We start from the raw sequence: 13071 nt of genomic DNA on the forward strand, positions 1-13071 counted from the left end.
GTGCCACCGCAGCAAAAAAAAAAAAAAAATCAGCAGTCCGCTGGCAGAGTGACATTTTGAGTGCTGGCACTGTAAAAGCACATAATGATATGAGGCAAAATAACACAGCACAGCTCACAAATGTGGGAACAAGACACATTAAACGTACCTTTGACACTGAACACAGGGCCTGCCCTCAGATAGATGGACAGGAGGGTTAGTGTTGGTGACAGAGGGGAGGTGGTGGAAGCGTGAAGCTGGCAGGGATGGCTGCGCTGTCAGCATTTTATATTGTGCTGAAATTGACTTGACATTCAAGTTGCCCACGCTCTCACGTTTTAAGCTCTATGAAAGTCAACTTTGTCCTGCTCTGAAAATAATGACCTAAACCTGCGTCAGCTGGCTGTGAGTGACTCTTACCCTCCGAAATCACTGGTTAGTGGACAACGAAGAGATAAGACACATGAGAGAGACAATGCAAGAGAAGATTTTTTTTGACTTACTGGACTGGGCAGTACGGGCCTCGATGGGCTGTGTGTAAACACCTAAACCCATGTCAGAACGGGCTGCCAAGGAGAAACGGTACAAGGTGTCAGGCTTTAAACCGTCCACAGCATAGGAGCCTGCCGGGTTGAAGGTCACATGTATCTAGAGGGGACAAAATGCCACTAAATTAGAATCAAAGACAGATGTGTCAAGTCTCTTCACTTCTTCTAAGGATAGATTTTGTTGTATCACTTTAACACAGAGGAAATAATGTTCAGCAGAAATCCTACAGACTAAACTGCTGTTTATCCTTCCTACATGCATACAGGGTAGAGAATACAGCCAAATTTGAGAGCATCTTGTTCCAAAACCAATTTGTCGTCTGGTTTACAGCTGGTGCAGTGGTCCATCCAGCAGAGTTGAATGAAGGGCAACAACACTGAGAGACAGAACTGAGCAACTGTGCTGTCTGTTACTACAGTAAAATGTTCTCATCAGCTGGGGAGCTGACTGCAGTACTACACTAACATTGCTTCAGCTGAGGCTTCCCATTCACAGAAATTGCATCATAAAGAGCAAGATTCATTCGTCTGCAATCCCACTGTAGAATATAAGATAGATAGATAGATAGATAGACAGATAGATAGAGAGTATATAGAGATAGAGAAGAGGAAACCAGGTCATGAAATAGTTATAAGTTCATGTTGTTATTCTAACCTTGTGGTCTGAACCGGCCTCCCAGTACTGCAGCTCATACTTTGTGATGGGGCCCTGAACCGGCCACAGCCATGTTAGCATGATGCGGGTGTCCAGCTCGGCTTCTGCCTCAAAGCTGGATGGCTGGGCAGGGACTGAGTAACAGAGGTGCGAGAGGACAGAGGTTGAAGAGCAACAAGGACACAAACAGTGTATTACAAAAGCTAAATGGTCTCCAGAATGTGAGTAGATTTTACGTCTATATGTTAACACACATTAATAAACACATAGAGCCACACATAGTGGTTGGCTGCTCACCTCCCTGCTGGGTTTTCACTTGCAGGATGTCAGAAGGTGGCCCGTCACCTACAGAGGTGAAGCCCAGCACCCTGAGGCTGTAGGTGATATCAGGCGTCAGGCCTGAGATGGTAGTTAGACTGCTGTCATCTGTGTTGTGTTTCTGCCAGGCGCTGAGCGGAGCCGTCATGTCCGAGCTGTAGTAGACCCTGTAGCCCCTGATTTGCCCGTTGGGTTCCTCGGGCGGTTCCCACTGGACCAGCATAGTGCTGGCGCTCAGCATGCGCGCCTGGACGTGGAGAGGTGGTGAGGAGGGGGCCTGTTCACCGGTGCGCGTCTCCACGGGGTCGCTGGGCGGCCCGCGGCCAATGTTGTTGACAGCCATGACACGAAACTCGTACTCAGAGTAGGGGCTGAGTCCACCGATGCTGTAACGGGTGGTTGCCACACCTTCCACTTCCTGGAAGCCATTGTCTGAGGTCTTGGCTCTGTATTGGATCATGTAGTAGGACACTGGTTCTGGGTTCCCAGAGTCCCAGGTGAGAGTCACACTGGTGGCTGTGGTCTCAGTCACAGTGAGGGAGGTGGGGGGCTTTGGCAAGGCTGAGAATTAAGAAGCAGGGTATTAGCTTTAATATCAGGAATGGACCTTTAAGATTTGTGGGTAATTTGAAAAAAATTGGACGTCTGACACATTTGACACCGTAATTCTCAAAATGTAGACACGTTACAGCTAAACTCCGCTCTTGTGGTGAAAAAACATGACTCCATAATTCTCCATCCTGTAACTCATAGCACTGAAATGATTGTTTCATAAGCTAATCCTTATACTACTGTCAGCAGCCATTATCCCAAAATGAATGGAAAAGCTAGACTGAAATCCCAATTTTGTGTTTTATAACCGGCCCAGCCATTACTGACAATAGGAGAAAATTGCAAGAGTGGTTCCCATTGTGACTGAATGACAAATACAAACAAAACAGAGAGTCTTCATTATGGCTTCCTTGAAGAAGGGGGTCTGTATTGCTGTGGTCCCTCTAAATGACTGTGACATTCTGTGTATTGATCAGTTGAGTGGAAAGTGGGATCAATACATACGACAACTGATAAGAGAGGCTGCAATGGGTAGGCAACACAGTCGCGTAGTCACATACACATAGGTGGGCAGAGCCACATTCACACAACCACTTGGATATAGACAAAACAAAAAAAGGACTCAACAGACATGCAGACAGAGAGATGTACAAACTCACTGACAAAGAGACTGCGAACAGCAACAGCCTTTCATTTTTTTACCTCTCAGTATCAACAAAAACCACAGGCTAAAGGACAAGAGCAGACACCATTATGCCCAAGACAGTTTAAGAGTCCATTTAAAAATGGTTTTCATTATTTGGATCTGAATCTGTGCATGACTCAAATCAACAACCATATATTCACACAAAGGCTGACAGACAAACAATTGGTCTGTACAGCAGCTCTCACCTTTCACAGTAACCTGAGCTGTGGCTTCGATCATGCCCAGAGAAGAGATGGCCACGCAGGTGTAGTTGGCCGACTCACGGATGTTGGTGACCTCCAGCACATTGCGTCCCATTGGCATCTCTTCCTCCTTGGTCAGATCCACCAGGCCCATCGTCCACTTGACGTAGGGCATCGGAGAGCCCACTGCCACGCATGTCAGGTTGATGCTGCCGCCTGGCATCACCTCTTGGTTGGTGGGTGGAATGGAAAATCTGGGTGGGACTCTTCGCACTAAGCAAATAAAGATGAAAAGAAAGGAGTGAAAAGGTAGGATATGTAAGGTGAATATGTTATTTTTTGTGATTTCGTGACTGGTCTTGCCCCATACGACACCACAAGCCTGAAAACTAACTAAGAAAAGCTGACAGAATGGAGGGCTGATTGCTTTTGTCCGAATGTGCAGGCGAGCACAATGGGAATAATAGGACTGTCACAAAATGGCTCTGGAAACTCACAAGAAAACTTTGAGGGGGTGTTTTATCCTCTTGCCTACAAAAGGGAATATAATCAAAAAATAGCCCAGTTTTGCTGGAGACTATGTCTGGCCCTCTTTTGTCAGAGTGTCAAATGGTGGCGAGAGTTGCATCATTGAGGGACCCTGTGGAGATGCCATTGTTTGATTTCTCCTCCTGCTCCCTCTCTCTGGCTCCTTCTGCTCAGCCTGTCTTTCTCACTCTCTCTCTCTCTCTCTCTCCCTCTCTTTGTGCAGTTCTGATATGCAGATAGGCTGACATTAAAAAGGGGTTCCCATGGAGACAAGAAGGGCCCGTTGACGTCGCCAGGGACAAGGCAAACACCGATGCAGAGGCTCCATGCAATACTGAAAAGCTGGCCCAGAATAAACAGGCAGCCAGCATTTACATATGACTTGTTTTCTATCTAAATAAAGATACACAAGAAATACTTGCCATATATACACACTTTAGATCTTTTTCTGGTAACTTTTGGCAACCACAACAAACTTATCTGCTTGATGTGGTAAAGAAAACCTTACTTGACACTGCAACGTGAACATCCATCAATGTCAGGGCTGTTAAATTTATGACATGCTGAACATTACCAAGAGTATGTGTCAAATGTGAGAAGGAGGAGCTCTGACTTCTTTAACCTTGATTATGGAGAAAAGTGAAGCCAAGCCAAACATTAAGCTCCCATGTGAATACCCATTATTGCTATCCCACTAATGCTGGTTGTATGTATTCAAAACATTACAGCACAAAAGTATCCCTGCAGAATTTATGCTGCTTGTTTCCCCTAATGCACTACAACATCTCTGTGTCTCTCTGGAAAAAAAAAAGCCCTTGACTGTAATTGCTCTTTTGCACCGGTCTCCATGAAAATGGATTTTCAAATGTGAGTCTCCCTCCACCTTCCCTTTCCCCCCACCCTTCACCCCTCCCTCCCCGATCTAATTTGAACCGGAACGTCATTACAGCCATGCTTGTTATTCCCCTCATTATGTGGTGAAATGGAAAAACACAAAAGCACCTTTTGAGATTCCAGTCAGGAAAACGCTGGTTCTCTGGACCGCACTATAATAAGGGGAACCTGGTTCACACTCATCTGAATTTTCCCAAAATAATTGAGCAGCTCTATACGGACCTGCTGCTGGTTTTTAATCGATACAATCATGTGGGCTTAAACTACTTGGCTCAATATCTCATAAAAATATTAATATCCCTGGTCTGAGCCACAAAACAGACTGAATGATACATGTTTTGGAAAGAAGTCTTTGAGTTTGTTTAACACAAAGTGCAAGATAAATCAAAACTTTCCGGTGTTTTTAAAAGGACCAACCTTTTCAGAGGGTTAGTGGCAAACAAAAAAATCTTTTAAACACTGGAAACAGTAAGCAGGTCAGCAAAAGAGTATTGATGATCATCTAATATTAACACTAATAGTAATGTAAAGTTTATAAAATGACCCAGTGAACACAACTTGGGGCACAACTTTAAGAAGTTACTACATTACAATGAGGGTTTCATGCAGGAAAAAAGTAACACACACTGACAGATTATCAGCCATGACATCTGCTTTCTGAAGTTCACCAGCATTTGGCTGATTTTTAACATGCAAACACTGGACAGGCCGACTTGTGTTACCAGCCTGGGAACAGGACGGGGACGACATTCTCAGGGAAAGCATGCACCGGAGCTGAGGAAAGATATGGGATGGGATCATAAGCCTGAGTACACTGGCGGAAGAAGATAAAGGAGGAACTTAGTCTAATTTTCTTATATAAATGAGAGAACATCTGATTTCCAGTGTGACTAATGCATGACAGATGAGTTAGTAATAACGCGTTAGTATTCCACTTACGTTCGTAGCCACATGTGTCTTCTCACACAACTACAACATCTCTAAGTGCAGCTATTTTCCACAACATGTGCTTATGAAAAAAGTGAAACCTGAGAGAAGCGGGCCTAATGCAAGACCATTAGGCTCAAATTATCTGTTATTCTTTCATGATTCCATAGACTAAACAGTGCTAAGAGCAGTCAGTCAATGGGGCCTGTGTATATTGAACACCTAATGTTGTGAATAATTCATGGCGTGCGGTTAAGTTTGGAGAGGTGCTGTGGAACAAAATGACTAGAGGGCAGGTAATTGTTATCGATTCCCCCGAAGCCTCTCTCCTGTTGAGAGCGGCTTGGAGAGACGGGCTCCAGGACTCTATCAAAACCACAAAATAAGCCCCGTCTCCACTCTGCCTGCCTTCTTGCTGGATACCTATAAATTTAACTGCCTTGACAAAGTGCCCAAGGATAGCAGAACCTGTTCAGTGAATCAATATCTGAGCAAACTGGCACAGAGTCAGCAGGCTCCCAGGTTTCCTGGCAGCAGCACTGGGCGACCATGATGGCTGATCATCCCCCCTGTCAGCACACTGCCAGCTTATTCTTAAATATTCTATAGGTCAGCTCTTTGCGTGGCAGTGTTTTGCAGATGGTACAAGTGAAGAAATAATTTCCAAAACATTACCTCGCATGGACAATGTCAATGTCATTATTCATTAACTCTAAAGCAGAAACCCAGTCTGTAAATATGTGGCTCAAGGACACAAAGTCAAGAACAAATCAATTACTTTGTAGAAATTCGTTAATAATGAAGTTGATGTTCAGTAACTTCAATAAAATTTGTCTTTCAGCAAAACAACATAAACTTTTTTTCTTGCAGGAATATCATAGGGAAATGAGGGAATGTCTTTATATTAGGCTAACATGCGCCTATCACATCCTTCAGTCTCTGGGTGGAGGATGTCCATGGCAGTAAAACAGACATAATCCCCTGAGAACGGCTTTGTCAGTTCTGATACCCATGTCCCTCAGTCGGAGAGCAGGGGTGTAGCTGCCTAAATGCCTGACAAATCCGGTTGCCACCTGAATACCAGAGTAATCCATAACACACCTTGATGGGTCTACAGAGGTGGATGGAAAGTCTGAGGGTGAAAGAAGCTGTAGTTTTTGGTGGATGTCGTTAACAGTAACACTATGGGTGTGGTTGGGAGAAATACACAGCAACGTAACACAACAGAGATCTTACAATGACTTAAGCAAGCTGCACAAGGACTCCTTGTGTGTTTTGGCAAGGCTAATCGAAACACGGTTTTGGGGGAGTGGCACTGTAAAGCATGCACAAACTATTCAGGGATTCATGCAAACAAGTAGACAAAACGACACATTTACACTACAGGGGATTAGGGAGAGCTATTATTAATATTTTTGTTTTTCAAGGTAGGGATATCAGTGGCTTCGTCAGAAGGGCTGGGAGGGATGGCTGATCTCACCTAAAATCTGCATCAAATTGAAGGGAAGGGATTAAAAGTGAAAATGACCAACCTTCACGCTGATCTGTTTGTGGATGAAGGGATTTGATGGAGGTGAGCGATGGAATGAAAAGATACAAAGTGGAGAGGAAGACAACACAGTGAAACAGAACAGTGTTTCCACAGAGCCAATGGAAGTTAGTGACATGGTACAGATAAGCGAAGTTATGCATACATACAGTTCCAAGGAGGGAATCTCACGGTTAACAGTGAATCATTATTATTCTTCAGCTTTTTCATTTGAATATTTATTTGTTTTTTGTTTCAACCAATAAATATTGCATAATATATATCAACTTTAAAAACAATCTGGGGGCTTATCTTTATCTTTATATGTATTATTGAGTGATCAAATGATAAGTCAAATTTACCAACCACTTAAAGGTGCTATATGCTGCCGAATGTAGTTTCTTGGCGGGAGTGGGTGGAGATGGTGGGGGTGGTGGCGATAATGGTGGCTTGCCAAGAGCTGCATCATTGCTTTTATAAGACAAGAGGTTAGACTAGATCCTCCGAGCAGCACCACTTCTTAATCCTCTCATGCTGAACTGAGGGCAGACTGGATGCTACAGTGACTCTACCCTAAAGCAGTATTACGACACAAGATGGGCTGGGGCTAGCTGGTTAGCATGCTAACTTCAGCAAAATAAAATAAGTGACAGAAACAAAACAGAAGTTAACACTGGTGCTGCTTTCCGCCACTGAAGACAGTTCTTAGCAAGTAAACAAATGAAGTTTGATGATAAACTCGCAACATTTCTTCTAGATTGGTAAGTGAAAAGCTGTTAATGTAAAATTGGCTATGTAGAGAATGCAAAAACTTACATATAGCACCTTTAAGTTTCAGGTATTGAGCTTTTTTTTTTTTTTTTACCTCATGAGGTGCATGAGGACTTTCTTTTTCCTTGTTTCTTGTTCCTTGAGCACTTGTTGATGTAGGGGACAGTCGATGTGCCCTTGTACCTAATCTTTTTCTTCATGAAACTGACCTAAATTGATCATTTTGTTTCCCTCCCTGACACCCAGACACACACACACGTAAAAACAGCATGAAGATATTTTGGTAAAAGAAAAGCTCAGCTGCAGCACTTTATCCTCTGTGACATATTGACATGTCACATGGATATATGAGGGAGTGCCAGCAGACAGAGGCTGACATCCCTCCTCCGTTGTGGGATAAGCACTTGACAAATGAGCGCTCATGCACAATCACAGGACGCTTGTGATTCTGCCCACGTTGATGGAGTCCTCCTTTAGAGGAGGGTCACCAAAAGCAACCCACAGCAAACAAGGCACGCACTCACCTGCACACCTAGAAACACGCACACACTCTTAATGGATGAGAAGTGGAAGGACATAAATAGATACGTAGACAGGAAAGGGAAAACAATCCATGGGCAGATGCCCCCCTCCCCCCCCCCCTCTCTCTCAGTCTCACCCTCCCCTCCCACACAGAAATATGAGGACATCACTCTCTGGTGGCTCTAAAATGTCAAGACAAGGATGGTGATGGTGGTGCTGGCAGCATGTTTGTCTACCTGCAGACAGGAACTGGATCAGGTAGCGACGGTGAGTGGAAAAAAACAGAAATACATTCGCAGACACAGAACACCCTCCCGCAACAGGCACATTTAATGCAAGTCTGACAGGGGTGTATGTGCATGTGTGTAGCTGGTGTTACACGGGAGTTGATAGAGAATAATACCACAATTATTTTCTCCCATGGTAATCTTTTGATATCTCACCTTCAAGTAGTGGCAATAAATTATTGCTCTGCCCAGGAGGATGAAAAGTTTTTAGAAGGCTCTACATTTAATCAAGTGATAGATTCTTATCAGAATATTGAAACACAGCGAATCTCGGAAATAAATAGCAATGTCTTGTACATTACAAGGTATTAAGAATTCTATCATTTTTACGTTTATTTGTTCATAGCCAAAGTATTTTAATATTGTACTAAAAGTTTGGATCAACCAACGTTTTACAGACTGCTGCTACACATCAACACTGTAAAGTTTAACAGTTGTCCAATGACCTGTTTGCTTCCAAAGCTTGTTATGTTTACAGGTTTGAGCAGACGTGAGACCCTAAATCTTCCCTCTAGTGTCTCAGAACAAAAGAAAATCACATAACAACAATAAAGGAAGAGAGGCACGTCAAAGGCCACTTGTCTTGAGTTCCTCATGTTTTAAACCCAATCAAGCAGCCCAGTGATAGCACAGCCCCGGGCCTCAACTCCTCATTCTTACAGCGGTAACAAAGACAGAGAGAAAACATGGCTTGAGCCTTTGTTCTCCATTCCAGACAAGTACACTTTTAAAAGGTTACGGTTGGTTTGATTTCTATCTCTCCACTGGTGTGGTGAGGCTGGCGGAAAAGTTGGTGTTGTGGCCAGTGGGTTGACAGCTACCTGGGTGGTGTTACAGACTAGCTGGGCCTGGGGGCCCTGCTGGCGCCACGCCACACAACTACTGTAATTACCTCTGAGGGGGGAAAAAAGGCCACGTCTGCACCTGTGACAGACATGCCCTGATTAATAGACAAGACTTACATCCCTTCCTCGCCTTTGCTGTTTGGCTGACTACCTCCCCCTGTCAAGATTTAAGATCTAAACCTTCTGGAGCACACGCTGTTTAATCTGTAAATTTGATGCTTCTGTGGCCCTTGAAGATGATTTTACCTCTGGTTTCTCTGATCCAGGAAGAGGCTTGCTCTGTTTCAAAAACATTTTTCTTGGATACTTCCCTATAAGGAAAAAACTGATGCTGAGTGGGAAATTTGTATAAAATAGTATTTTTGATTCAAATTTATCTTGATGGATGGAAAAAGAGACAACGGAATCACAGATCCGTAAAATAGCCTGCACGATGCAATAGTGTATAGGCTTTAACAAAATTATGAAGTAATAGCCAACATGTCTCTTTCTTACCCTGACACTTTCACTCCCTCCTCCCCCCTCTGCCCACACTAACAACTGGAGCAGCGATTCTGTTTCATGTACATCAGAGATGGTGGTGTTATCCACAGGGGCTGACCTAGACTACTCTCTTCCCTATACCAGCTTTTTCCAGTATGGGTACAATGCTGCCTTTGCCCAGCATTAGTCTGCTCGTGGAGACACCACAACAAAAACAAACCCTGAAACTCTAGGCCCCTCCATGCCTTCAGGAGCTCTGGGTTGTGCGGGGGGAATAATGGAGCCTTTCGATACAGTCAAAATAAAAAAGAAAGGAGGCCTGGCATGGCTTTCAATGCCAGCAGAGGAAATGGTTTCAATGCAGCTGTTTTCACAGAGGCCGCACCTGGTAGAGTTCGCGGCCAAACAGGAGGTTGAGGTTAGTTGGTAAGGGAGAAATGGCATAGTAAGCATAATGGTGAGAGAACTGGTTGAAGGAGAGACAAAGAGAGAAACTGTGATACAAATGTGGTCGTTAAATGTGGAAAATGCACAACAGTTAAAGGCCCTGCAAGTGTTTTCACTAATCCTGGATGATGGGAACTTTTCTCAGGTTGAAGCTGGGCAGAGTTATGCTGGGAATTACTCCATGCAGGTGCAACAAAGCTAACAGAGAGTGAGGAAGATGTCAATCGTACACAGTCTGCCCACTCCCACACATTCCTGAGAAGAGCTTTAATCACCCAAAAGAACTGAAAAAAAAAATCACTTGAGTGGGTGTACAATTGGGGGTACAGGGTCTTTAAAGGAAGAGGACATGGAGAGATGCATGGTGAGTGAACATTTAGAATCAAACATACAAGATGTTGAAAAAGGTTGGTTGTTTGTGGTTTGCAAATGCTTGACACAACAGCAGATTAATTCAAGAGCTGAGAGAGATGTTTGACTTTACCTCGTACGTAGAGATTGGCAGGAGCGGAGTAACGGGTCCCAGCACTGTTCATGGCAACACATTCATACTTCCCCTGGTCAGACTCCTCGCTGTTCTCAATTTGTAGAGCTCCTGTGTAGAGGATTAACAAATTTAGCTGTCTTGACAGTTGTGCAATCTGAGATGTAAGTTGGCATGAAACCACAGCAGATATCTGTGCAGTGACTCGCTAGAGAGCCTGTAGTCAACTAGTCTAACTCAGTTCATGCATAGTTAAGTGTCTCATACAAGGACGCAGTTTTGTCAAGAAAATGCTTACGGCAACACGAGCATTTAGCTGATTTGGCAAGTTTAAGGAAACTGCTAACAGAATATTTGCCTAGTTGTGTTAAGGAGAAAAAAGACCATGACTGAGGGTCAATTAATCATCTGAATAACATGTCACAACCATCACAGCCTGATTAGGCCTTCTGCTTATGGAAATAACTGACAAACCAAATACTTTATGCCATGGAGGGTTATCTAGCTCAGCCAGATGTTAGGACCCAGCTAAACTGTACTGCAGCTATACTGCACAGCAAAAGCAGATGAACTGATGCAATATCTAAAGAAGCAATCAAACTGCTGCGGCTTAATATCAACAACTGTGAAAACTGTGTTTTACACGGTTTTATCAAGGGACATTACTGAGACCCTCAGGAGGAATGCTACTCTGGTGAAGTACGCTGAGTTTCGAGCTGAGAATAATGTTTTCAAAGATACTTAGTGATGACATGAAACAAAAATGTGACCATATTTAAGTATAAAGAAAATGTGAATATAAGTTATGACTGAGCAGTTCTTCTCAGTCATTACTCGCTTGATGGCCTCAGATATTGCTCCAAATCACTGGCAGAGCAGGTATGTTTTCTCCAGTCTTTGTCGAGTGCACATTTAGAAGTGAAGCCATTGTTGTGTTCTTTCATTACCAACTATTTGACCATGTCTCACCAAAGCCCTCAAGGGAGATGCTCCTCTGCCAGATGGCTTAGATTAGTATTCACAATCCCAAGTAGCTGTAGTCATCAGACAGAAGGTTAACATGTTGTTTCTAACAAAGCATGAAAGCCCGGGAGACCTGTCTCGGTGTGGTCATTTTGACACTCTATGTCCATAACCATCACCTAATCATTGCTACTGAATTGCAAATGCCCAACAGATGAGGCAAGTCATAATTTGACAAATTGGAAAGAGACCAACAACAGCAAACTTACGTGCATGCCATGGTTTAAAAAAATACATGTTTAAAAACAAAACTACTTTTCTTAGCGATGAATATACGTGTCATAAGTGAGTGATAACAGTTATCATGTCTCCAAAACAGCATGGTACTAGCACGAAAGGCAGCCAGCCACCATGCAGTTTGAAAATGACAAAAATACTCAGCATAAGATGATGTCAGGATACATTTTTTTTTTCCACATCATGCAGTATGAGATGAATGCAACAAACAGGTTCACCACCAACCATAGGGGACTCGAATCAAGACGAGACCAAAAAAGAGGAGTGAGGAACGGGGCGGGGCAGTGACATGTGATAATACAACCTCAGATCTCATGACAACACATCCCTCCAAGGTGTTTGCTCTGCTTGCTGAGCTCATCGCTGTCTGATTCAGCACTGACATGCACCTGCATACTAATGTCTGTGTCACCAATCTGTCAATCTGCCCGCTCTCCCATGGGAGAAAACAGTGTGAGTACTACAGGAATGTAGAAGGTTACTGGTATGACAGTTGTCAGAGCTGCAACACTCGAACTCCTTCAATTACTTCCAACTACTCAAACACTGGTGGATCTTCTACAAGGTCATTTCACTGCTTTACAGAGCAGAAGGGACACGTGAGGCTACCTTAACTCCTAAAGAGTTAAACGGCTAATTGAATATGGGCTATATTAGGCACCATGGACGCACAAACATTTAGACAGACAGCTGGTGGTTCCAAATATATTCAGCTTGCCCCAGACGTCCACTATGTACCTCACTGTTGTTGAACGGAAATCATGCTTTTACTCAGGGGAAAAGCATATGATTTCCATAAAAAGGGGTTGAAGACTCCTTTCACGACCAGGCATCTTGTTCCCATGCTGGGGGGCAATGCTGCATAGGCTGTATGCAAATGCAGCCATTTTGATTTACATTGAGGCTGCACAGAGGAGGCAGGTAGATCCTCTTGTGGCGATGGTGGCCTTTAGTTTAAAATGCAACTCCTTGCCCCTTTTTGCTGAAAAGCCAGAGGAGAGGCTGTAGCTGAAAGATGTTTGTTTCCATGAGAATGTGTGTGTGTGTGTGCGCGCCCGCGTGCGTATGTTTGCTCATAAGCCCGATTTCTACCAGTATAGGAGGAGCCTTGAAAAAGCTCATTTACAAGATAACACCTTGGACTTGCTTTTGCGT

The 13071-nt window shown here is 43.8% G+C and overlaps 1 protein-coding gene across 3 annotated transcripts in view; it reads right to left on the bottom strand.

The window, feature by feature from the left end:
* The window catches only part of LOC121193612 (receptor-type tyrosine-protein phosphatase F), a 157770-nt gene that overhangs the window by 55663 nt on the left and 89036 nt on the right, over positions 1-13071 (bottom strand). For all 3 annotated transcript variants that reach the window (XM_041056006.1, XM_041056008.1, XM_041056005.1), the window contains exons 6-10: positions 10657-10767; positions 2944-3213; positions 1480-2061; positions 1183-1316; positions 483-627 (exon numbers count right to left, since the gene is read on the bottom strand). In XM_041056006.1, the coding sequence (XP_040911940.1) occupies positions 483-627; positions 1183-1316; positions 1480-2061; positions 2944-3213; positions 10657-10767 (1242 nt within the window). The remainder of the gene's footprint in view (positions 1-482; positions 628-1182; positions 1317-1479; positions 2062-2943; positions 3214-10656; positions 10768-13071) is intronic.

This window comes from Toxotes jaculatrix, chromosome 14 (assembly GCF_017976425.1).
Source record: "Toxotes jaculatrix isolate fToxJac2 chromosome 14, fToxJac2.pri, whole genome shotgun sequence".
Taxonomy (NCBI): Eukaryota; Metazoa; Chordata; class Actinopteri; family Toxotidae; genus Toxotes; species Toxotes jaculatrix.